The following is a 22,379-nucleotide window of genomic DNA, read 5'->3' on the forward strand; positions in this document are numbered from 1 at the left end:
TCCCTCCCTCCTCCTCCTCCTCCCCCCCAACACGGCTGCCCTGTCACTCCAGTGATGTCATGAAGTGGTCTGCGCCCATTATCGGACACATTCCCTATTTTCCAGTTAAAACACTTAATAAGCCTACTTAAGTTTGACGCACTGGAGCTTGTTAGAGCAGCAGTTTGTTTGGTGACACACCGACAGGATGTGGTGATGCAGTGGTGGAGCTACTCACATAATGTAAAAATACTCCATTACATGTAGGCTAGAGGAAGACTCCTAAAAGTGCTTCAGCTTTAGAGATTCCCCTAACAGAGGCAGAATGAAGCACAGCAATGTGTCTCGTTTTCTCTTAGGCCAAACATGAAATGGATTCTTGTGTAAAAATATTTTACTGTAAAAGTGGTTAGACTGACAGATCTGGTGAAACACACCATAAATAAAAGAAATGCAAAATAAAGCCAGGGCAAAGGGGTGATGGTACACCTGGACTCAAGTCATTCGTCTGCTGCACATTCATGATCCCATTCATCATCATCTCATCCCAAAGGTGCTTTATCGGATTGAGATCTGGTGACTGTGGAGTCCGTTGGAGTACAGTGAACTCATTGTCATGTTCAAGAAACCAGTTTGAGATGATTTGAGCTTTGTGTCATGGTGCGTTATCCTGCTGGAAGTAGCCATCAGAAGATGGGTACACTGTGGTCATAAAGGGATGGACATAGTCGGCAACAATACTCAGGTAGGCTGTGGTGTTTAAACCATGCTCAGTTGGTACTAAGGGGCCCAAAGTGTGCCAAGAAAATATCCCCCACACCATTACACCACCAGCAGCCTGAACCGTTGATACAAGGCAGGATGGATCCATGCTGTCATGTTGTTTATGGCAAATTCTGACCCTACCATCTGAATGTTGCAGCAGAAATCCAGACTCATCAGACCAGGCAACATTTTCCAATCTTCTATTGTCCAGTTTTGGTGAGTCTATGTGAACTGTAGCCTCAGTTTCCAGTTGTTAGCTGACAGGAGTGGCACCCGCTGTGGTCTTACCCCGACAGAGGCCCGAGCTGAGCCCTGAATGGTCTCAAATCCTTGAAACGCCACTGCGTACACCTTACCTGTACCGGTCTGCTGTGACTGGATTTGTCTCTTTGCAAAGATGAGTTATAACAGCAAACACTGAAAGGTTGAAAACATGAATTTATTTATTTATTTATTTATTTATCTACTGTCATTTTGCATTAAGTGGCTCACGGGCAAACCAAGTTGAGGATCCCTGGTCTGGTGTGTAGGATTTAGTGGCATCTAGGAATCAGGTTGCAGAACTGGAACTCCTGTTTGCAAAGTGAGTAGAACTACGGTGGCTGACGTGCACACGCAAATGGCCCTATCTAGAGTCCATAGCCCCTTTTACACTGCCAGATTTTCCGCGAATGTTGGGCCATTTTGCCGGCAAGCTGCGAGCGTTTAGACACACAGAGCCAGATTGGCGAGTTGATCCAAGATGCCCAATTTTCCGCCCTGTAGGGTAGTCATATTGGTGGAACCCTTTTAGTTTAAACAGACCAAGGCGGCCTTCCACAACTGGAGGGGCTGTTGATGACTTGTGGGAGGAGCTGCTGAGGACGCCGCACGTGTGACCCACTGGTGGTGGATAAAAAGGAAACAGCTGATCGCAGGAATTAGCGAGCAGCTAGTAGCAAGAGGGAAACGCAAACCTGACAGACAATATAAAGATGAGCAACTGGGGAGACAAGGAATTGCGCACCCTCCTTGCCCTCACAAACGAAGAGGCCATTAACCGTCAAATAACGGGGACAGTGAAGAACAGGCCGACTTACGAGAGAATCGCCGAAGGACTGACCAACCGCGGCTTCCCTCTCACGTCACTGTTTGCGTCACACGCTGAGCTACACGTTTTGTCACTTGCTCACGCCCCCATTGCCCCGAAAAAGGCACATTCTGTATGAACAAAAGTAGGTAGGAGGCTCTGTGCTGCACTCCCAGATTTTTTTTATACTGCCAATGCTGAAAAAAGACTGATTGGGCTTTCCTGCAAATTTTATAATTCCTGTTTTAAAAGGGCTTATGTTTGATTTGTCCATTCTGAGCCACTGTATAGAACATGGCGGACTCAGTGAAGAAGGACCCACTCTATTTGTAGACACAAAGAGCTGATTCTAAGGTAATGAAAACATGATTCTTATGTTCAAGTTATTACTAACTAATAAAAACAGCCAATAGACAACCTTAAATCCTACACACTGGACCTTTAAGTATACTTTTGTACTTTTTTTAAGTATGTTTTGATGGCAGGGCTTAAAACAGAGCATTTTCACACTGCGATACTGCTACTTTTAATTTAGTAAAAGGTCTGACTTCTTCCACCTCTGCACCTAGCCAATCAACAATGCCATCCCTATAGAGATTCTGCTAGCAGCCTAAAACAGAGATTTCTTTGACATGAGCACTTCAGCATTTCAGTGAGATACCTCAAGAACCTGCTCCGTCAGCCTCCGCTTGCTCTGCTCTTTCTAAAGTGTACTGTATGTTTGCCCTGGAGGGTTTTTGTAGTTTATCTATACTTAAGTTATGATGTATCCTGAAGTCCATGTTGTTACTGGTCAGCTTCTGAGGTAGTTTCCCAGCAGTGATTCCCAGCCTGGATAATGGGCCCATGGGATGGGTCACAAGATATATCTAAGAGGGTCATGAGATGACTAATGAGGAAAGAACCAAAAACACACTCCTGTTACACAAACTTAACTGTTTTTGGACCTTTCTCAAAATTATGTTTGTTAATTAAATGCCACCATCTGAGAAGCTTTGAGGGGACAGTAATATGGCAGAACTGTGAACAACTCAGACATCAAAAACATGTCAAGGTACCCTCAGTAGATGCTACATTTATGTAAGGGATCACGAGCCAAAACTGTATTTTTTTTTAAGGGGAAATTTTTAATATTAAAAGTAACCAGTAACTCAATCTGTCAAGTCAATGTATGGGAAAATGTAGTGCAGTAGAAGAGGAAAATAATGTAAAAATGGAAATCTGAAATGGAAATACTTACAGTGGAAATGGAAATACACTAGCACGTCAAAAGTGCTGAAGTCAATCTAGTTGCTTTCCACCACTGGTCACTGTGCCATAGCTGTGTGACACCAAGCCATATCTGCTCTTTAGCCCTGAAGCATGTTCATGCTGCAGCCCCAGTCTCCATCTTCATCACAAATTGGACAAGGAGACAAATTTAAGCAGCAAACATATCTGTATGTGTCCAGGTTAGTAATGGATATACTCTACTCAGATTACACAATTAGTCTTTTTGACCACTTTAGCCGCTCTCTCAGGATGAGAGACCAGTGAAATAGAGTGTTTGAAGTGAGGTAGCCTTTGTTATCCTGTCAGACGGGAAACGGCTATCAAAATTAAATTAAAATGTACTTAAAAAGAAGGTTCACAGTGTCACATGAGGATAGCTCATTCTGCTGGGTGCATGTCATGTAAAGGTCAGGAAAACCTAAAATGATCTGCCTTAATTTTGAGGACATTTTAACTGTTGGTCGTCTCATCTGACAGAGACCAATTTAAAACTTGTTTACCACTGGCTGGTCATACTGACTCATTAATTCCAAGGTGACAGAAAGAGCTCTGGCACTTTAAAGCCACTTTATGCTTTTTTACCCACCAGACAGAATTAACAATCGGTTGTCTATTTTGACAGAATGATTCTTTATAACTTTTTTTTTTTCCCACTGGCAGTTCACCGTAAGATAGCAGCTCACACTGTCAGAATACTTGCCGATCTCTGCACGCTAAGAAAAAACAAACATTTAAAGTACACCCTCATTTGGCTACACATTTTAATAGAACACATCAGTGTGAACAGCTTTTCATGTTGAAACAATCCTTTCAGCCAGTTAACAAAATTTAACAAGAGTTAGATGTTGTTAAGTCATTTAAGTTGGATTAATGTAAAAACATGTGTAAAGACACAAAATTAAGTGCAAAATAAGCCATACAACTGCATGCATAAAGGCACAGCAAACAAAAACAGGTTAGATGGGGAAACAGAGTAATAATTAACACAAAAAACATGCAACATGCAGGTGACTTAACTTGAACAAATAAAAAGTTTGATGAATTAAACTGAGGTGGATTTACTTGTCAGACTGGCAACACTCATATCTGATGGCGTGGAATGTTTCCATCTTTTTCCTCATTAATCTGAGTACAACTGCACTCCATAGTGCTTCTGAAACACATTGAACATTTTTTATAATCGGTACATTCAGAAAAAAATAACTCTTGAACAAAACATCTCCTGTCTCAATATGACAAGGCCCTTGAAAATTAAAAAGTGCTTCTTTCAAGTCTGACTGGGAGAAAGATCCAGAACACTGAAAATATACCGAAGGCACAGATCGTGACTCGGCTTCCAAAGTTCACTGAGCACTTTCACCACTTTAAGAAAATGAAAAGATCCAGGAAAAGAGCTATTGTCAAACTTTCAGTTCCAGAGAAGACTTTTTAGGCTGCTGAAGAAAGTTCACTGTCGATATCGGCCATGATGGTATGAATCCACAGGTCTCTGTCCTCCATTGTAGTGTCCACCAGGTAAACTGTCAGCTTGCGTTCCCACAGCTTACCTTTAACGTCCAACACCTCCGGCACACTCTCCACCTGGGCTACCAGGGCTCGCTCCTCAACATGGTTCCTAAATAACATGGAGGCCTCCTCTGACCACTGGTGCTGTGAAATACCTGCCGAACATACAGGATATTAGTAATCACAATGATAACCTGACGTGCTCAACCTTGTGTTATCAAGGTGGGAAGTGATTCATGTAGTCAGTCAGCTGATTAACTCATAATGAAAAGAACTGTTAGTTGCAGGCCTCATCAACTTTACAGCGATGTATTGTTACAACTAGCTACTTAACTACTTAAATTTTATTAGCTAAATTTCAAACAGGACTTTATTACACTACCTGTTACTAGGGCTGTCATGAATACCATTTTTTAACATTCGGACCTTCGGCAGAATTTTTAACGAATATTCGAATATTTGTTCACGGCGGGCGGGCAGACAGGTGGGTGGGTGGGGGTGCTGTGGCCGTGCTGCCGCCATGCTGCCTGCTCTCTCCGGTTTTACGCCAGGCTTGGCTCCTTTCAAAGACTCCTTGCGAAGCACTCCTCCGGGGTTTTTTCGGACCTAATTGTATTGCGGAGTTTTGCACAGCAGCAACCGGATCTTTGCTCTCAAACCACAAAAAAAATGTGATGGCACAACAGTCTCCTTCAGTACATTATTCTATGCTTTCTTTTGATTTTCACATTGGCTAGTCATCCTGTTTAATTGTCTTCTGATTAAATCGGAACTGCTGAAACAAGTTGTAGGAAGCCTCTGCAAGTAATTGGTTGCTGGCAGACACTCTGTGCTGTAATAAAATAGTTAATCAGCAGTGCCGTGCACTGTAGTGCCGTTGCGCTGCTGGTTCTGTTGGCCTGAATAGAATATCATGTCTACTGTTGTGTACAGCATTTAAAGACTGAACTAAGTAGTGATGCGCAGGTCGACCCGTAACCCGCGGGACCCACTAATGGACCTGCGGGTCGGGCAGCAGTGATCGTCTGTTAAATCGGTCTGTAAATGATATTTTGACATTATTACTGACTAATTACTGTCATGGCATCCGAAGGTACTGATGCGTTGAGCAGGTGACAGTCCGCGGCCGTTTTCAAAACACACTTGTGTCACGCACTCCAAAAGAAACTTGTTGAAACTTTAAACAATAATTTATTGTACGAAACGGGGGAAACAAACGTTAACAAAAACAGTTCTATAATTCATATCAATAGATAACGAAAAAACAGCTACAAGTTAGAGGGAATAGTGATGAAGTGGTAAAACTTGGCATTGATCCACAGCCTCAGACAGATGCGTTCAAGCGTGCCGTGCACACAAGCTCAGTTGGTAGGCGATACTATATTTTCACATTTTTAACAATGCAATTTAAAAGTTTTGATTTTTATTGATAACCTACATTTACCAACAACAGAAAGCCTACATTTAGCACCAAAAAAATATGTAAAAAAAAATAAATAAAAATAAATAAATAAATAACAAAACGAATATCGAATACCAAATTTTCATAATGAATACCTACCCATAGAAACGAATATTCAAATATCCAAATATTTGGGTACAGCCCTACCTGTTACATATAAAATAAAACAGCTTTACTGCATGATGACCAATAAAGCCACTGATAGAATTATGATCTAACTCACCTGCCAGTTGTGCAGTGATGGCCTGGAAGGGCAGTTGTCTGAATTCCTCTATCAAGGGTCGGAGGAAAGCACTGCGGATCAGCTCATGTTTACCGTGGTCCAACTCGAAGACAGAAACCAGCCCGTTGGCCAGAATCCCCTTGACCTGCACACGGTGCCAGCTGGATAGAGGCAGGCATCAGTTAACCACCAATCATCAGACAATAGCAAGATCTTGTTGTTATCTCTGTATTTTTGACAGTATTGAAAATCATAGCATCAGTATTTCTATATACCCTGTTATAACTTAATACTGTGATACCGCCCAAGCCTAATGTCACGTTTGAATCAGGTGCAAACACATTTTTCACTTACTTCTTGTCTATTTTGGCAGCATAGATCTCTCCTGTCTGAATGGGCGGGGCTGAGTTGGTCTTCCATATCTTGTTGTAATAGAGGATCATCTCCCCCATCAGCACCACCAGTTTATACAGGTCCTGCCATAGCTGCATCACAAAGTAACCAGGGTGGCAGGCCACTGGCACAAACACGTCCATATTCTGACCAGGCTGAAAGAAGACAGGGAAAAGAATAAGTGTATATTACCACAGGTTTTGTTTAATATTCACATTCTGAAGTTCACAGAATGAGGTTTCCAGAATGAACTATATTGAGGCTGTAACCACAAGTTGTTAAACTTTACATTACTTTTACACGACACAGCAGCAACTGAAATAACTTACAGCTCACTAGTACAAAAATTAATTGGTAGTTTTGACAGTGAGCTTTGTTTTAGATTTGATCCATTAGGGTGCCCCAGGAATATGTCCTAAAACACGGAAATTACTTAGCATTTTACCACTCACGATTCCCTCGTCTCAAAGTCAGTGGCTTTTAATGAGTTTTTGGTTGATGCCTGCAATAAAGTTTGTGGTTAACACAAGCTTTGCAGACCTTCACGTTTTGTTCTACTCATGAACTCTGAAGCTTCTATACATCTTAATAAAGGTGGTTGCTAACAAGTGGCTAAATGAGACTACAGAATATCACCACACAGAGCCGCTGCCAACACAGCTTTAGTCTTGTTATGATGGTGACGTTGGGTCATGCAACCATAGTGAAATTCATTTATAGCCCAACGTTAGCTTTTTGCTTCAGGCAGTTGCATTTAGGCTTTAATAATAATGAAAGTGGTGTTCATTTGTGGAGATTATCTTGCTGAACACAACGTGTAAGTATCAAAATTGTTTGTTTGCGACAGAGCTTATTTTTAGCAATAATCAAAAATCCAACAGGATAACCCCATAGGCTTTTTGACGAGGGAACCAATGCAACACCAACTTCTGCGTCAGCTTAGAGTAAAACATCATCCATGAGACACTTACTGTTTGCAAACATAACTTTGAAACAGACAGCAGATATGTACACTGCAAGTTACTATTGTAGGAACATGATATTTGTTGTAATACAAATGTTAAGCAAGCTAACTAAGCTAAACGCTGACATCTGCCTGTCCAACAGAAAAAGACCAACTCTGCGTCACTCTTCATCCTGTCCTTCCTGAAGCAGCAGAGGTGGAAGGCAACCCTAGACTCATTTTGAAAAAGCTTTATCCACTTTGTCTTTTTCCTTACTATTTTCGCATTTAATTTTTTATTTCGTTCTTTTGTTTTTAATTACTGCCTGAGGGCAATATGCCCAGGAACGTCTGTACTGTACTACTGTACTTGTACTGTGTGTATGTCCTAATTTTCTGTTAGTTTTCACTCAGTAGCATCCTTTATTAGGAAAATCCCACATGGTATACCTTGAAGTTATCTTGTTCTTGAATATAAATCTATTAACAAATGATGAATCATAAAATGATAAAGATGACTGACTGTCACCTGAAGACAAGCCATGATGCACATATTTTACATCTACCCCCCATGACAGGTGAGCCAATACAGACAGTGTGTTCATCTCCACATACCTGGGGGAGCTCCAGCGGGGGAGGCAGTGGAAGTGGCTGCATCTCAGCTTTGGTGGCTGTATCTGCAGAGAGAGTGTTCTCTGCTCCGGGAAGAGGTTGGGCTGAGGCCGTGACAATAGGTTGTGGGACAGGGCTGCTCAGAGTCAACTTCTCCACCAGAGCACTGAGACCTAGACATTTGTAAAAACAGAGGTACATGCAAAGCACTTTCAAATTAAAGCTGAGTCAGCACTTTAATGTCACAGTCCAGATTTATTTCAAAGTCATTGTGCTAATATATATAAATCCAACAATAACAAAAGATGTTTGACCGTCCTGATACCTTGACTTCACATGGTGAACAGTTGGGAGGACTCTTTCAAAAAGTTTCACAAGCTCATGTATACAAATGCTGACTGTATACAGGGGTCATCCCAGACCTAGAATAGACTATGTGTCTGATGTAAAATATTATTACCTGTATCCACACTGCTGTTGTAGCTGGCGATTGTGTTGTTGTTCTGTGTTGTGAGTTTCTGCCACAGCTCTGACTGGGCCAGCTGGTGGTTGATGCTCTTATCCAGCTCCTGACCGTCAGCACCGATGAAGAGGTACATATAGACCAGCCGGTCCCCTTTGTGCTGGTCTAATTTCAAGATCTGAAATGAGGGAACAAAGGGAGAAAACAAACACATATAAAGATACAGAGACAGTGAAGTAACCATTGTTGTTTGGGGCTGTTCTCTCACAGGGCCTTCCTGGTAAGCTTGATTTGCAGTGTTTATATTTGGCATATCTGAAGCTAGATCAACACTGTTTTGCTTCAAGCAGTCAAGCCTATATAATTGGGGTTGGAGACACAGAATATACCCTATGTATTGCAGCTTGTTCCTCCTTGGATGTATAACTATATCGTAAACACTGAGTATAAACTATCACGTCTCTTTTTTTAAGCCACCAGCATGAGACTCACTTTGGTTCTCTTGCTCCCTCCTGTGGCTCTCTCCCTCTCACAGACAAACACAAAGAAAGACTAAAAAACGTGGTATGTCATACACACTCCTCTACCAAGCTAGAAAACTTTATCCTGAGTGATGGTGTGTGAGACAGCGAAGCCTGTGTCATTTCTGCAGGGCTCTAGACCATGACTATCTAGTCACATTATGAGACCATGAAGCACCAGTGCGACTTACAAATACTATTAATATGTGACCTGGAGAGCTGTTAGTTTGTTTCCAGCCCACAGTTAATAAATCCTTACATTTAACAGTGCAGCAGCAACAGTTTAACTCTCTCACATTGACCAGAAGCTTCCAGTTCATAGCAAATACATCAACACTTCCTGCCTGAGATGAGGCGGGTGCTTCAAAATAAAAGCACTAGTGGGTCGGCTTTAATCTACTCAATTACAACAATACCTAGTTTAACTTTTTATTTAACTTTATCATAACACAGCTCAGTGGCCTAGCGGTAGAGTGTCTGCCGTCCGTTGTGGGTTCGATCCGGGTCATACCAAAGACTATAAAAATGGGACCCGTTGCCTACCTGCTTGGCACTCAGCATCAGGGGTTGGAATTGGGGGGTTAGATCACCACGATACCCGAGCACGGCACCGCTACTGCTTACCGCTCCCTCAGGGGATGGGTCAAATGCAGAGAACAAATTTCTCAGGTGTGTAACAATCAGTGGGACTTTAATGCTATAGTTGGTAATGTTGGAGAGCTAGCAAGATTTGAAAGCAGCACCTCCTCTAAGCTCCACCCCTCCTCCCCCTCCCGTCAGTGCTCCATCCAAAGCCACGGCCCCACACAAACTTGAACACGCATCCTGCAGTAGGTAGGAGTCAGCAGGGCAGAGGATAGCCGAGTAAAATAACAAATCCCCCCGAAGCAAACAAATAATTACCTGTCCAACAGAAAGACAGCAAACTCTGCATCACTTTTCAGGCCCTTCAGCTCCCTCAGTTGCCTCCACCGTTCAAAAGCTGCACCGATGTTGATGTGTGGTTTGTCCTCTCGCTTTATCCAAAGCCTTTTTCGTTGCAGCCTTTTCTGCCTCCGACTTTCTTTTCTCAGCCTGTTTAGCGGGGCGAGCCGTTACAAGTAACGTTGGAAGTGCTATTTTTGGCTGCATTTCCTGTGCCATTGTTCAGCAAACTTATTCTCCTGCTAACTCGGTATTTCTGCTGAGGAGTGTGCTGAGGAAGGAGGCGGAGTGAAGACTGTCCCTCGCTGCAGGGAGAGAGGAGAGGACTTCCCCGGAGGTTGGCCTCTTTACCCGGTCTCTCTCCTTCACACTTCGACTTATTTTCATTGTGCCAATGGTGGCTTGGAAAACCGCCCCTAACTGTGTCACACAGGCAGAAAGGAAGGCGGCCGGAGCTCAGCCGGTCCCCTTCTCCACACTTTGACTTATTTTATCCTACTTGGTTCTATTTCACCCTCTCTGGGAGCCTGGGCTCACCGCACAGCAGCCCACCGCATGCATCCATCCATCCATCCCTCCCTCGCAGCCCCGCACATATACCCCCGAGGCTCGGCTCTCTCTCACCGCACAGTGGCCCTTCACATCCCTCCCTCGCCACCCCGCACATATACTCCTGAGCCTCAGTGCCCCTCCTTGACCAACTAACCTAAATACTATAAACACACTACTAACTGTAAACGTACACTAAAATACACTATGCTAACAATACAATTCGACAAATTACTAACTATTCTCTCTGCTCTACTACTCTCTCTGCTCTGATCCAACCTACTCGCTATCAGTTTGATAACTGCTGACAGAATGGTTTTATAGTAAGGGGAGGAGTAAAGGGAGGAGGGCAGGCTTTAGCATGGACGGTTAGTGATGTCATTCGCCCCCAATGTAATGTAATGTAAATTCAAATGTAGTAACCAGGTTTCAAGCTGTAGAGGGCACTCCATAGCACATTTTTAAAATAAAATGTAGATTTTCAACAGTTTGCACTAAACTGTCAAGATTTTGAGCAGGATCAGTCAGTAACACTACTATACAACCAGAAACAATGATTATCAGCTTGGTTTTAGGGTTTAGTTACTCTTTAACTGTAGCCTACAGTAGTTTAGAGGAGATATATATATATATATATATATATATATATATATTTATTGTGTACCGCGGTTTGCCACAATACTGTGGCATTTCAACCATATTGAACAGGGTCTAACGTGGGGGCACCAACATTTACTCCACGGTCAAAGTCACTTAGATCAAATTTCTTCCCAACTCTGATGCTTGGACTAAACCCATTAACACCTGTTAACATCTGGCTTTTTATGTAATGGGAAAGGTTACAATCAGTATTCACGCCCGGGTCAAATGACTCTGCAGTAGTCGCATATTTATGAGCTCCAGCTCCTATTTGCAGTGATGGAAATACAAAACTCATATTGCTCTAATTTTAGCACCTTTGCCAGTGCGATGCATTGATAGCTGCCGGAAAATACACCTTTTCTTGTGTTTAAAATCCCTCATCCACATGCTAATTTTGGTTAAAAAGGGGAATTACAGTATGTTACCTTCATTTTGCAGTCTTCAGAACCCAGGACCGCCTCCTTCACCCACAGAACAGCCTCTGGGCTCCAGTCCCCCTCTGGAACTGTTACATCAGCCAGGCGACATTTGATAGCCTGAAGAGACACACACACAAAAAAAAAAAAAAAAAAAAAAAGCACAGTTATGTTTTAGACCGATTCACAACATTATCATCTTTAGAAACAATGCTGGCTGATGTGCAAGCCAATGACAGACATGTTCAACAAAACAGCAATTCACATTTACAATTTATCAAAAAAAATTAAGCTTCCTTAGTCTCAGTCTTACACTGTGTCTCCTGAAACAGTGAAAATTTATCAACAATGACTTGCTTCAAACTCAATATTTTTAAAATATTGATATAATATTGAGGTACACCACTGCAAGCACGATGACAGCCCAACTTTTGTCCAGGAATCAAAAAGGAGTCCTTTACAGTAAATACAGTAGCAGGAGCTTCAAATCAATGTGCAGAGGAAAATATGCTCCTGCAGTCACTGGACTGGTTAAGATTATGGTGCATCTGCTGCCGCCACAACAAACACACAGAAACAACTGACCAGTGGTGGGATGATGATGAAGCTTTTGACGAAAAGGGGAGGGATCTCTCGAAGATCAGTGACCTCTACAGTTGCTGAGACACCCAAGTCAATGTAGAGGATCTCAATCACTCTGTTGCCATACATGGTGGTTATCTGAAAACAAGAGCAACAACATGTCTGTGGGTGTCAAAGAAATATGACCTCAAACTCTTCTGATCAACAATACGACATCACCATAGTTTCAATGTCCAAAATTATCATATGCTTTTAAGATTTTCCAAAAAATATATTTCATTGATTCTATTCTTACCTCCACTCTGGACCACATTCCCTTGTAGCGGGCGAGACAGAGCTTGCCAACAAAGGGTCTGGACACCAGGGACTCAGACGTCATCTAACAAGAACAATTACAAAAACACAATTATCAAGACTCTTTACCTTTCCTGAGAGGAATTTTTGAGCTGTGTGAAATCAAACACAGTAGCTAGACAGACCTGTGTCATGTTCGCTTTGAAACGTATGAGTCGTGTTAAGTTACTGCTGATGAAAACCCAACATTTCCTTATTTTGCTGCTTCACAATAAAAGCTTTAACATAACAAAATAATGGGGAGCTTTTATTGTGAAGAATCTATAGGAAATAAAATGTGTTAATCACTAAATCAGCAGAGCAGAATCAGTCAAAGTGAGATGTTGATGCAGAGCTGCAGACAACAGGCTCTTACTGCACGACTGCAAACAGCTCACCTCCAACAGGTAAACTTGTTTTACCTGCCCTGCTGTGTGATGGCTTAACACTTGCAACAAAAATAACAGCAAGTTTAGCCATTGATCAGCCTATTGCTTTGAAATGTCATCACTCAAGAGAAGCTGTTATCAGTTAAAGACACCTTCAAGCAGGGAGCCCTGTTGTAATGGAGACACAAATCCCTGCCGTGCTGGGCTGACAGGCCAAACTAAAGCAAACCAAGCCAAGCCAGCCCATGACTGTCTCAAAGAGGTAGACCATCCTTGAAGAGGGGCTCCTATCAACCTCACCAGATATGGAAATGAAATGTATTCGGGAGCCAAACCATTAAGTGGTTTAAAGTTGACTATTGAAGCTTGTGTAATACACTGCTTGTGTAAAGCAAAGAATTCAGTGTGTACGCATTAGAAATCCTGACTTAAAGTTTTGTGACGCCACACTGAAGTCATGGATTTCACATGATCATCATCAACTATCGAAGGCAAAATCCCAATTTCATCAAAAACTGGGATGTGGCATCACACATTGAAGGGTTTCAAAGATGTGTGGCAACAGCATTGTGTTTGTGATTCAGTGTGGGTTTATGCCTGCTCTAAATATTTGGATAAAGTCATCCCTCCCCTTTCTCACATCACAACTCAATGACTGTAAAACCTTGTTTGCCTTGCTCCGTCAGCACTGGAACGCCTCTGAATAAAAACAAGGTGTAGATCCTATCTTACAGGCCTGTTTTCACCAAGCAAGTTGAGCTTTGGAAAGTGCTGCATGTTTCAGTGAACTGACTATAGTTATGATAGCACTGACTAAACAGTTAATTCAAACAGCTCATTCATTGAATTTGTGCATTATCTTGAGAAGAAAACAGCCTCTCTCTGCATCAAGCAGCCCACTGAACAGACACCTGATAACTACACTGCTGGTATTCAATATACCATCACTGCAAAACATAAAATGCTTTCCATTACTCATTTACCTGGGAAATAAAGAAAGACTCTGTTTCTTCCAGCAGCTTGCGGAGTCTTGTGGTTCCTCTGGAAGGCAGCTGGCAGTAGATGATACCATCTGCACACACATTTGTGACAAACACATCCTGATAGGTAACATTTACCTACAGGTAACAGAGAGATTGATGTTAGATAACACACAGATGATTAACACTGAGGACCTAACAATCATGGCTGACCATCTGCTGGTTTGAATTCCAACTGAATAAGACCCCTATTAATTAACACAACTCCCAAAACACACACAGGCCAATATGACAATAGTACAACAGCACCACTCACTTGTAGATCTGAGCTAAAAAAATGGGAAACTGCCCCTTTGCTGCCATTTAATTGGCTTTATACATGCATAGGTTTGTTATATGCATACACAAAATGTTATTCTAACAGAGGGCTCTCCTTGATCTTATGCATTACACTCTACTAATCCTTACAGTCAGAGGGTTGTTCATGGTCACATCTCGGAGAGCCTTCAGGCAGGCTGAGTTGATGTTGATGTCTTCAGCCTGAGAAGTGTCGTACAACACTGTGACAGGCGTATTATTCTGTTGATGTGGCTCTAACGTCTCCATCAGCAGGATCTTTTCCACTGCCAACTTGTCCAGTAAAGACAGCACCTCTGGATGGGAGCTGAATGCCTCGAGACCTGGGAGAAAGGAAGAGAGAGAGATGAGAAGAAGAGGGAAGAGGTAGAGGAAGGACCAGAGAAGTTCTATTAGTAGTGATACCGAACCTACACTGTACATCTATTGGCTGATGTAAACGTTTTGTCGGTTCTCCTGTACCCAAAACAAGTCCTAACATCATTTCCTTTTTCTCTTTATACCTGCAAGTCTGACATTGATAGCCTGGAACGGCAGGGAGAGGAAGTCCTGATGCAGGTCCAGCAGATTAGTCTCACTGGTTTCCACAGAGAAGCCATAGTCCACATAGTATACCTGGCACAGACAGACAGACAAAAGTTCTTTTGCAGCAGAAATACAGACACCATCCTGTAGCTACCAAATGTCTTCCTTCAACAAACTGAAGATCACCACAAGCTGTGTCCCAGAGTCGTTTTGGTTTAGATTATGATTTACATTGTGAATATTTTTCTTAACGAAAACAACAGATTACCTTGACCTTGTCAGGGGCCACAACCTCCACGACCTGAGCTCTTGCAAGCTCATCTCCTTCCTCCCCTCTTACTGCCACCAGCTGACCAACAACAGGTTTAGAGAGAGAATGGTGGGTGGAGTTTTGGTTGTAGAAGGAGCACATGGCCTGCTCCATGGCCTCCTGGGCATTGGAGTAGACCTCACCTACGTACCTGAACAGAAAGACAAACTTTTCTCAATCTGTGCAAGGTAGTCTTCAAAGACACTAACCTGTATGTTACATTAACAAAGCAAACACGAGTGGTTGCTCATATTTTTGTTTTTATGTTGTTCTCTTAAGATAGCAAGATAAAGCTGTTCTAAAATTATTCTGCACACCCTTGTAGGCCTGATAGCATAAATACTTGTAGAAATACTAAGGAGGTGGAAGGAGAGGTCAACAACATTATTCAGAAGTTCAGTGTAATACCTTGGCACACAATACTGGCATATTAAACAGAAGGTCAGATCCTGCAGCTGCAGAGATGAAATTAGACAATGCATGTGCTACCTGGTGCTTGTGGATCAAGGTGGAGAAAGAGAAAAAGCTGTTTCTAATAATTGCTCTCCATTTTAAGCAAAAACCACCTGTTCTTGTGTTGCACTAACATTTTGCAACAGTGCACAATCAAATACAACATTGTTTAGAGTAGGCAACCACCCTACACTGGAAGAAGCTTATTGATTTAATACATGATGTACATGTCACCTACATCAGTCATAAATGTTAATATTTTGAGATTAAAAAAAAATCCTCACACAGCTTCAGGAACACTTAATTTCATTCATGTCTGCAAGAATAAAGTGTGTCTCACCTTACAGTAACAGCATTGCTGTTCTGGGCATCAGTAATCAGCACAGAGGGGTACTGCTCTGAGGGAAGAACCAGACTAGGAGGCACTACAGGACCCAGGACCTCCAGGCCAGAGGGAAGGGGATGGCTTTTGCCTCGCTGGCTGTCTTGGCTGTCTGTGGCTTCTATGTCTGCTCTGCTGGAGAAATACAGAATGGCCTGCCCACAGGAAAGTACATCAACAACAAACACATTAACAGACACAAATAGTTTACCAGCATGTAACCTGAGCTCCTCAAAGAGTTAAAGGTCACATTAAAGAAGAAATAATTTGTACTGTTAGAAAAACATCCATCGAGCGAGCATTAAACGTGAGAATAAGATAACTTCACACTACTGTTGAGGACTTAACTTGTACAAAGCGCTAACTCTGGTATATATTGTGTCATCTCATTCATTTACCTTTCTCTTGTCATGCGGAATAGGATACTCCACGCTGCAGAAATCCAGCAAGAGAGACAAGTTGTCCAAAACGTGTTCGGGGAATGGTGTCTTGTACGTGTCCATAAAGAGTTTGGGCAAAGCATGGGCCCACAGACCTTGACTGTACTTAGACAGAAGCTCCTTTATTCTCTCACGCAACTCAGCTGACACAACGTCAGCAGGAGATTTTGGTGGAGGACAAGGGGCAGAATTGGAGTTAGGAGAGAATGTGACCTTCAAAAGAGGTAAAATTTCAGGGTCGGTTTGGATGGAGGAAGCCAGTGGAGGAGCGTTGGTTGATGCAGGCCAAGTCCAGGTGGAAGCTGAGGGCTGAGTGTTTTGGCTGTGGTTGAGGGTGGCTGCGGGCAAGTTGTTATCATCTTTACATCCACCATTGACTGCAGGATTAACACATGGGGGATTCGGTGAAGCAGGAGCTGGGTCATGGGCAAGTTGTGGATGAAAAATGAAGGTGGGCTTAGCCAAGGGGCAAACTCTTGGTTTAGGGACGGGGGGGGGACAGTGGGGGTTGGAAAGCTGTTCAGTAGCTGATGGGCGTAAAGAAAGGAGTGTGTTGATTCTTCTTGAATCAGAGGGCGATGTCGGAGGCGTGGTGGTGTTGGGACTTCCAGGGAAAACACAAGGCTTAGAAGGCAGAGGAGGGTAGATTAGGCGGTCGGCTCGATTGGTGCTCTGCATTTGCTCCACCTGTGGAAAGAGATTTTAACTCCTATCAGTTCCTGTTAAGGCTGTTAAACCTCTGATGGAACCTTCAACTGTATTTGGAAAACAGTTTTTCTACCTAAAACCCAACTACCTGTATTCAAATAAGATATTTTCCACTTAAAGACCAGATATGCAAGTTTGTACAGGCCTCAAACTATACACTCACAAGGCTTCACAATGCCTACTTTGTTTAACTGGTTGGAATAAATATTTGTACATATACAAAAAAAACCTTACTGACTCACCATACTGACGTCCGTCCACTTTTCCAGATCTATGAGCACCTGAGGGTGGAGGCTCTCACCAAACATTTCTCTGTAGACTGCGGGCAGTTTCGACATCCACAGTCCACTGCAGTATTTCTCCAGCACCTGAGTGATTCTGCTCTGCACCAGCTCCACGTCATACGAACCAGACTGCATGGGGACATTCACATGATTGATCACTATGAGTATGTCCCCATGTTATTGTTTTTTTAAACCAGTTTCACAGTTTCTTGCCTCAAATCAAATAAATAAAACAAACACAGATATCAACTAATAAAAATTAACTCATTAAAAGCAGTAAAGGAAAAGAAATGCTATGACATCACTGATTGGGGTGCAAAAACAGAAACAGACATCATTCACATATAAGACGAACAGACACATTTTCTTCACATATGTGTATATGTATTACGGATGTAGTTAAAACAACACAAAATCCAATATACTGCAAATCAAATGTAAACTGTCAATACAAGTAGAAATGGGACACAGCCAGCACAGAGAATGTTTTTACTGTACCTGGGATTGGCCAAGTCTAGAGACTTGTTCTGGAGGCTTCTCTGTGAAATTTGTGCAAAGGAAGACAAAAAGGTTAATCGGTAAAAGGAAAAACCAACCACCGCCAGCAGATATCGTTCCCTTCTTCTGTATCTGTCAGTCCACGGTAAATATGGAGCACAAGTTGATCATTTCACTACAGGGCTACTCAGAGCTTTACATCTGTCCCAAAGACAATATTCTAATACACACTGCAAAACAACACCTGCAGGAACATCAGCTTTACAGTCAGGATTCTGGTGGGTAAGCTGTGATTGGGTACTGGTTATGGTCGCTTAGCAGCCTCAGATGCAACCTGCCTCTGCGCTCTTAAAAGTTGGCACAGACAGGCAAAGGAGCAATAACCAGCGCCTGACCTCATGTTTTCAAAGCGGTTAAAGATGAGGCATGTGTACAGGCACTGATTCTACAGGTTGTTTGTTAATCTGGTGAGCATGAACTAATATTTGTTTCGAAAGTGTTGTCTAATGTCTATATTATACACCTGTCTGAAATGTTCTGTTCTGACTAACTGACCCATCTGCCTGAATGGTGCATTAATATGCAGCTGTTGGTTATGAATTTAGAGCTGGTTCCTGCACCCAACCTCTTGCCACTTGTGGCTGGCTGACACAAATATTCTCATGGGAATAAAAAGCACAGACATCTGAAAAAACAAGTGGGTCCAATTTTTGAAAACCTAATTTTATTTTAAAGGGAACCATTTAAAATGCTTTGAAACTGACATGGACACACACCAAGAAGGTCCCACGTACCTCTGATCTTCTGATAGTTTGCCAAGCTCTCCTCTTTCCTGTTGGCAACATAGCAGTCTTTAAGCATAATGTGCTTTTCACAGCAACAAGCTGTCATTCAATACAAACATCCTGCTGCAGAACTTGATAAAATAATAAGCTAATAGAGGCTGGTTAAGTGGTCCATAATTTGAGACTTGACTATAGATAGCTTCTACTATACCACTGCTGATATATCAAAATAATTGCCATGAGAAATATTTTAATGTTAAATACCATTAAAAGTGGTGTTAGCGTGCTAACTTTTATACTTACATAGTTATGGTTAATAAACTGAAAATGTATCCTTGCCTGAAGTGAATACTGGGCATAGAGGAACCACATCTTTGATTCAACAGAGCTGAGTGTAGCGACATGTTTGTCCACATGTGTGTGTTTACCTGTCAGGCTTTAACAACTGCTTTACAGTGGAAAGAGGAGCTGGTTGAGGAGCTGGTCGTCTGTGTTCCACCGGGGTAACAGAGCTGAACCTTGGGTCCGACAGCCTTTTGATTGGGGAGAACATGAGCAAACGCGTCAGTTTATTCGTTTTGGAAGTCTCTAGACATGAAGCACAGACTGAAGATTTAATGCTCATTAACACCTGATGGAAACTATTAATGCTTACCTGTAGTCTCCTGAGGCGCTGAAACCTCCTCTGTAGCCACCATGGGATCGAGGACGGTTATGCATCCAGTTAGAGATATTACTAGCTGAGGGTTGGCGGAGAGACAACCTTGGCCTCACTAAATGCATGTGAAAGGTGACAACAGGTCAGATTATGGTGAATAAAGGAAATGAGATACAAACAAAGCTGTGATAAATGATGAGGAATCACCCGCTGAAGAAATGAAATGTAACAAGTGTCTCCTACCATTGAGCATGTATGGGTTGGAAGGTTTGAATCTCATCTTGCAGTTGACAAACTGTGCACGACAAGATTTCTTGGGGCTCTTCTGCCTGGCCACCAGCTCAGCAATGTGGGCTGTCTCTTGACACACCGCAGCAAAGCACATCATCTACAGGGCACATTTATTGAATTTAACGAACTACACACAACTTGTTACAGAGGTTATCGGTTCTATGCTCATGCTAGCTGGCCTTTTGGCAGTAGTTTATGGAAGCAAATTACCAACGAGGTGACAATGGCCTTAAACCTGGGTAAATAAAAATGATAGCCCTCACCTCACCCATGCGGTAGTCCAGGCGGACCACCGAGGGGATGCTCCTGAGGTAGTCCTCCAGTTTCAAGTAGCCCAGCTTCCTCAGCGGGATGCTCTCTCCGCACAGTGAGCGGTACTCTGACTGGAGAGTGTTAATAGAAACACCTGCCTTGCTGGACTGGAGAACAGACCGCAACATTTTCTTTACGGACTCGCTGTCCGACATCCTGCTGAATTCACACAGAAAAAGAAACACGGACGAAAAATCAGTGGGGTTAAAAATGCACGAGTACAGTACAGCATCAGTTAAAAGCACTTACAGGTCGTCTACATCTATAAGACACTTAAAATGAATGCTGTAAAGACCTTTTCAAAATAATTTAAGACAATTAATTAATTACTTATTTGAAGCACCGCAGGCTAACTATAAACGTAAGGTGTTTATATGTGGTCTCGTTTTATGTTGACATATAGCTATCAATCTATATTTAGCCAACAGGTAACTGCGCCTATAAAATTAAGAGAGCTATAAGTTCAGTGAAAGGTTTAAAGATTTGTAACATCAGAAATATGGACTTTATTAGATATATTTGTGGCAAATATGACCTCACAAATTCATATTCAAGAATGATGACTTTATGGCCTACTATTAAAAATTAAACACATTGTAAGACTTTTAATAGGGCCTTCAGGCACAGTCATTTTAACCACAGAGTTCTGGGGGACAGACTCAGGATTTTGGGCTCCACCTTAATTTTGTCTAAGAAAAACGCTCTAAAAAGTTAAGATTTGAAACCAACACTGCTTCGTGGATTTGATGCTGATATACAATAAAACATTTGTGCTTAAGCTGCTGCATTGGCTAAACATTCTTGTTTACTGTAAGTTATCTGAGCAAGCAAACATTTAACACAACTTTTGTATCTTACAATGTCACAAGAGTTCCTCTTTAAGTTAAAGAGCAAAATTCGGCTGGTTAAACTAACTTAGCTCAGTGTCTGCCACAATGTCAAAGACAGCTAGCTGGATTCTACAATATCCAGCAACCTTATGGGCCACACAAAAGGCAGAGTTACTAAAACCACCAGGCAAATTTTTAGTCTATGTCCTCGTTGCGAGGCGTCAAACATTAAAGATCCGTTATCAGACTGAATTTAATATCCATGAAGACAATAGGTCTGGTCCAAAAACGGATGTCTGCCGCTAATTTAACTTTAACCGATAGACGGACGATGTGACCGTTAACTTAGCTGCTCGGCTAACGGCTAACTGTTCGTTTGCAGCTAGCTGTAAAGTAAAGCTTGTTGCTCCGGCTCACAACGGACATTTTACAACCCTTTCAAAGTTATTTGCGACGTGCAATAACGTTAGCTCAAGTTTTAAGGCAGATAAAACTGTTTATGTTTACATTACCTGTACCTTCACTAACTTTCGCTAGCCAAACTGCTACGTGGTGTTTTCAGTATCGTCGCATTCAAAGTAACGTGCACGCTTACGCCCACAAATTCAAAAGGTCACTAACTGTTACCGGTGTGTTTAACGTTACCTTAGCCTGTATTTGACATGGTCATATGATGTTGAACTTAAATGTTCCTCACATTTAACTAGCTAAATGCATCGCTTTAAATGTGATCGGTAAGTCAATCTTGTGGAAAACGGTCGTTGGATGTATGTACTTTTGCTAAATAGCGCAAATATGCTGCTTTAAAGACTGATGACGTGACCGTTAGCTGCTTGGCTAACGGCTAACTGTTCGTTTGCAGCTAACGTTGCAGTGACGTTGAAGCTTGTTGTTTCAGCCCACAAATGACATTTTACAAACTTGTCAAAGTTATTTGCGATGTGCAGTAACGTTAGCTCAAGTGTAAAGGCTGATAATAACGTTTCTATGTTTACATTACCTGTAATTTTCACTGAATTTTGCTAGCCAAACTGCTTAGTGGTGTCTTTGGTAAAGTCGAATTCAAAATCACGTGCATGTTTAACGTTACGCCCACAAGTTCAAAAGGTCACTACCGGTGTGTTTTAGTTTAGCCTGTATTTGGCATTGGTTTTGAACGTATGTATTTCTCACATTTCTCTAATGAGCATTTAACTAGCTAAATGCATCACTTTATATGTGACTGACTATATATATATGTATATATATATATATACATATATATATATATATATATAGCTAAATAGTCCAAATATGCTGCTTTTAAGTGGTGTCGGAAATATCAGCATTCAGCATTCCATACTTGTACTTATAACATAGCTAATGAATTAAAAATATAGCTAACATAGCTAATAAATTATTAAAACATTAATTAGAATCACCTTGACATCTTTTAAGTCATTCACACTGATGCAGCTTTACCATTTCTATTTTGCAGCATATAAACAACATATTTACAAGTAGAGACTTACACATGCTTGTTT

The 22,379-nt window shown here is 41.9% G+C and overlaps 1 protein-coding gene across 6 annotated transcripts; it reads right to left on the reverse strand.

Moving 5' to 3' along the window:
• Positions 1 to 3,753: 3,753 nt before the first annotated feature.
• On the reverse strand, positions 3,754 to 21,962 carry tdrd7a (tudor domain containing 7 a). Of its 6 annotated transcripts, none has more exons than XM_049571733.1 (22): positions 21,857 to 21,962; positions 19,978 to 20,185; positions 19,667 to 19,811; positions 19,421 to 19,538; positions 19,194 to 19,298; positions 18,775 to 18,812; positions 17,981 to 18,021; positions 17,441 to 17,611; positions 16,449 to 17,177; positions 16,009 to 16,205; positions 15,174 to 15,366; positions 14,884 to 14,995; positions 14,492 to 14,703; positions 14,027 to 14,161; positions 12,617 to 12,700; positions 12,325 to 12,459; positions 11,749 to 11,859; positions 8,685 to 8,865; positions 8,228 to 8,397; positions 6,631 to 6,824; positions 6,277 to 6,437; positions 3,754 to 4,746 (listed from the first exon to the last, which is right to left on the reverse strand). In XM_049571733.1, the coding sequence occupies exons 2-22, from the start codon at positions 20,179 to 20,181 to the stop codon at positions 4,514 to 4,516; spliced, it is 3,669 nt and encodes a 1,222-aa protein (XP_049427690.1). In that variant the 5' UTR covers positions 20,182 to 20,185; positions 21,857 to 21,962; the 3' UTR covers positions 3,754 to 4,513. The 6 variants fall into 6 exon arrangements, with proteins under 6 accessions (XP_049427690.1, XP_049427692.1, XP_049427696.1 ...); XM_049571735.1 differs by having other exon boundaries at positions 19,978 to 20,182; positions 21,857 to 21,941; XM_049571739.1 differs by lacking the exon at positions 21,857 to 21,962 and adding an exon at positions 21,502 to 21,699 and having other exon boundaries at positions 19,978 to 20,182.
• Positions 21,963 to 22,379: the final 417 nt, after the last annotated feature.

Source organism: Epinephelus fuscoguttatus, linkage group LG3, assembly GCF_011397635.1.
Source record: "Epinephelus fuscoguttatus linkage group LG3, E.fuscoguttatus.final_Chr_v1".
Taxonomy (NCBI): Eukaryota; Metazoa; Chordata; class Actinopteri; order Perciformes; family Serranidae; genus Epinephelus; species Epinephelus fuscoguttatus.

Excerpts from the sequence above, each read along its gene's own strand:
- tdrd7a (XM_049571733.1), bottom strand. The coding sequence starts at position 20,181 with ATGTCGGACAGCGAGTCCGTAAAGAAAATGTTGCGGTCTGTTCTCCAG. Across the intron at positions 19,812-19,977 it reads TGGACTACCGCATGGGTGAG|ATGATGTGCTTTGCTGCGGT; the intron begins GTGAGGGCTATC and ends TGTGCCCTGTAG. Across the intron at positions 4,747-6,276 it reads CATCACTGCACAACTGGCAG|GTATTTCACAGCACCAGTGG; the intron begins GTGAGTTAGATC and ends TATGTTCGGCAG.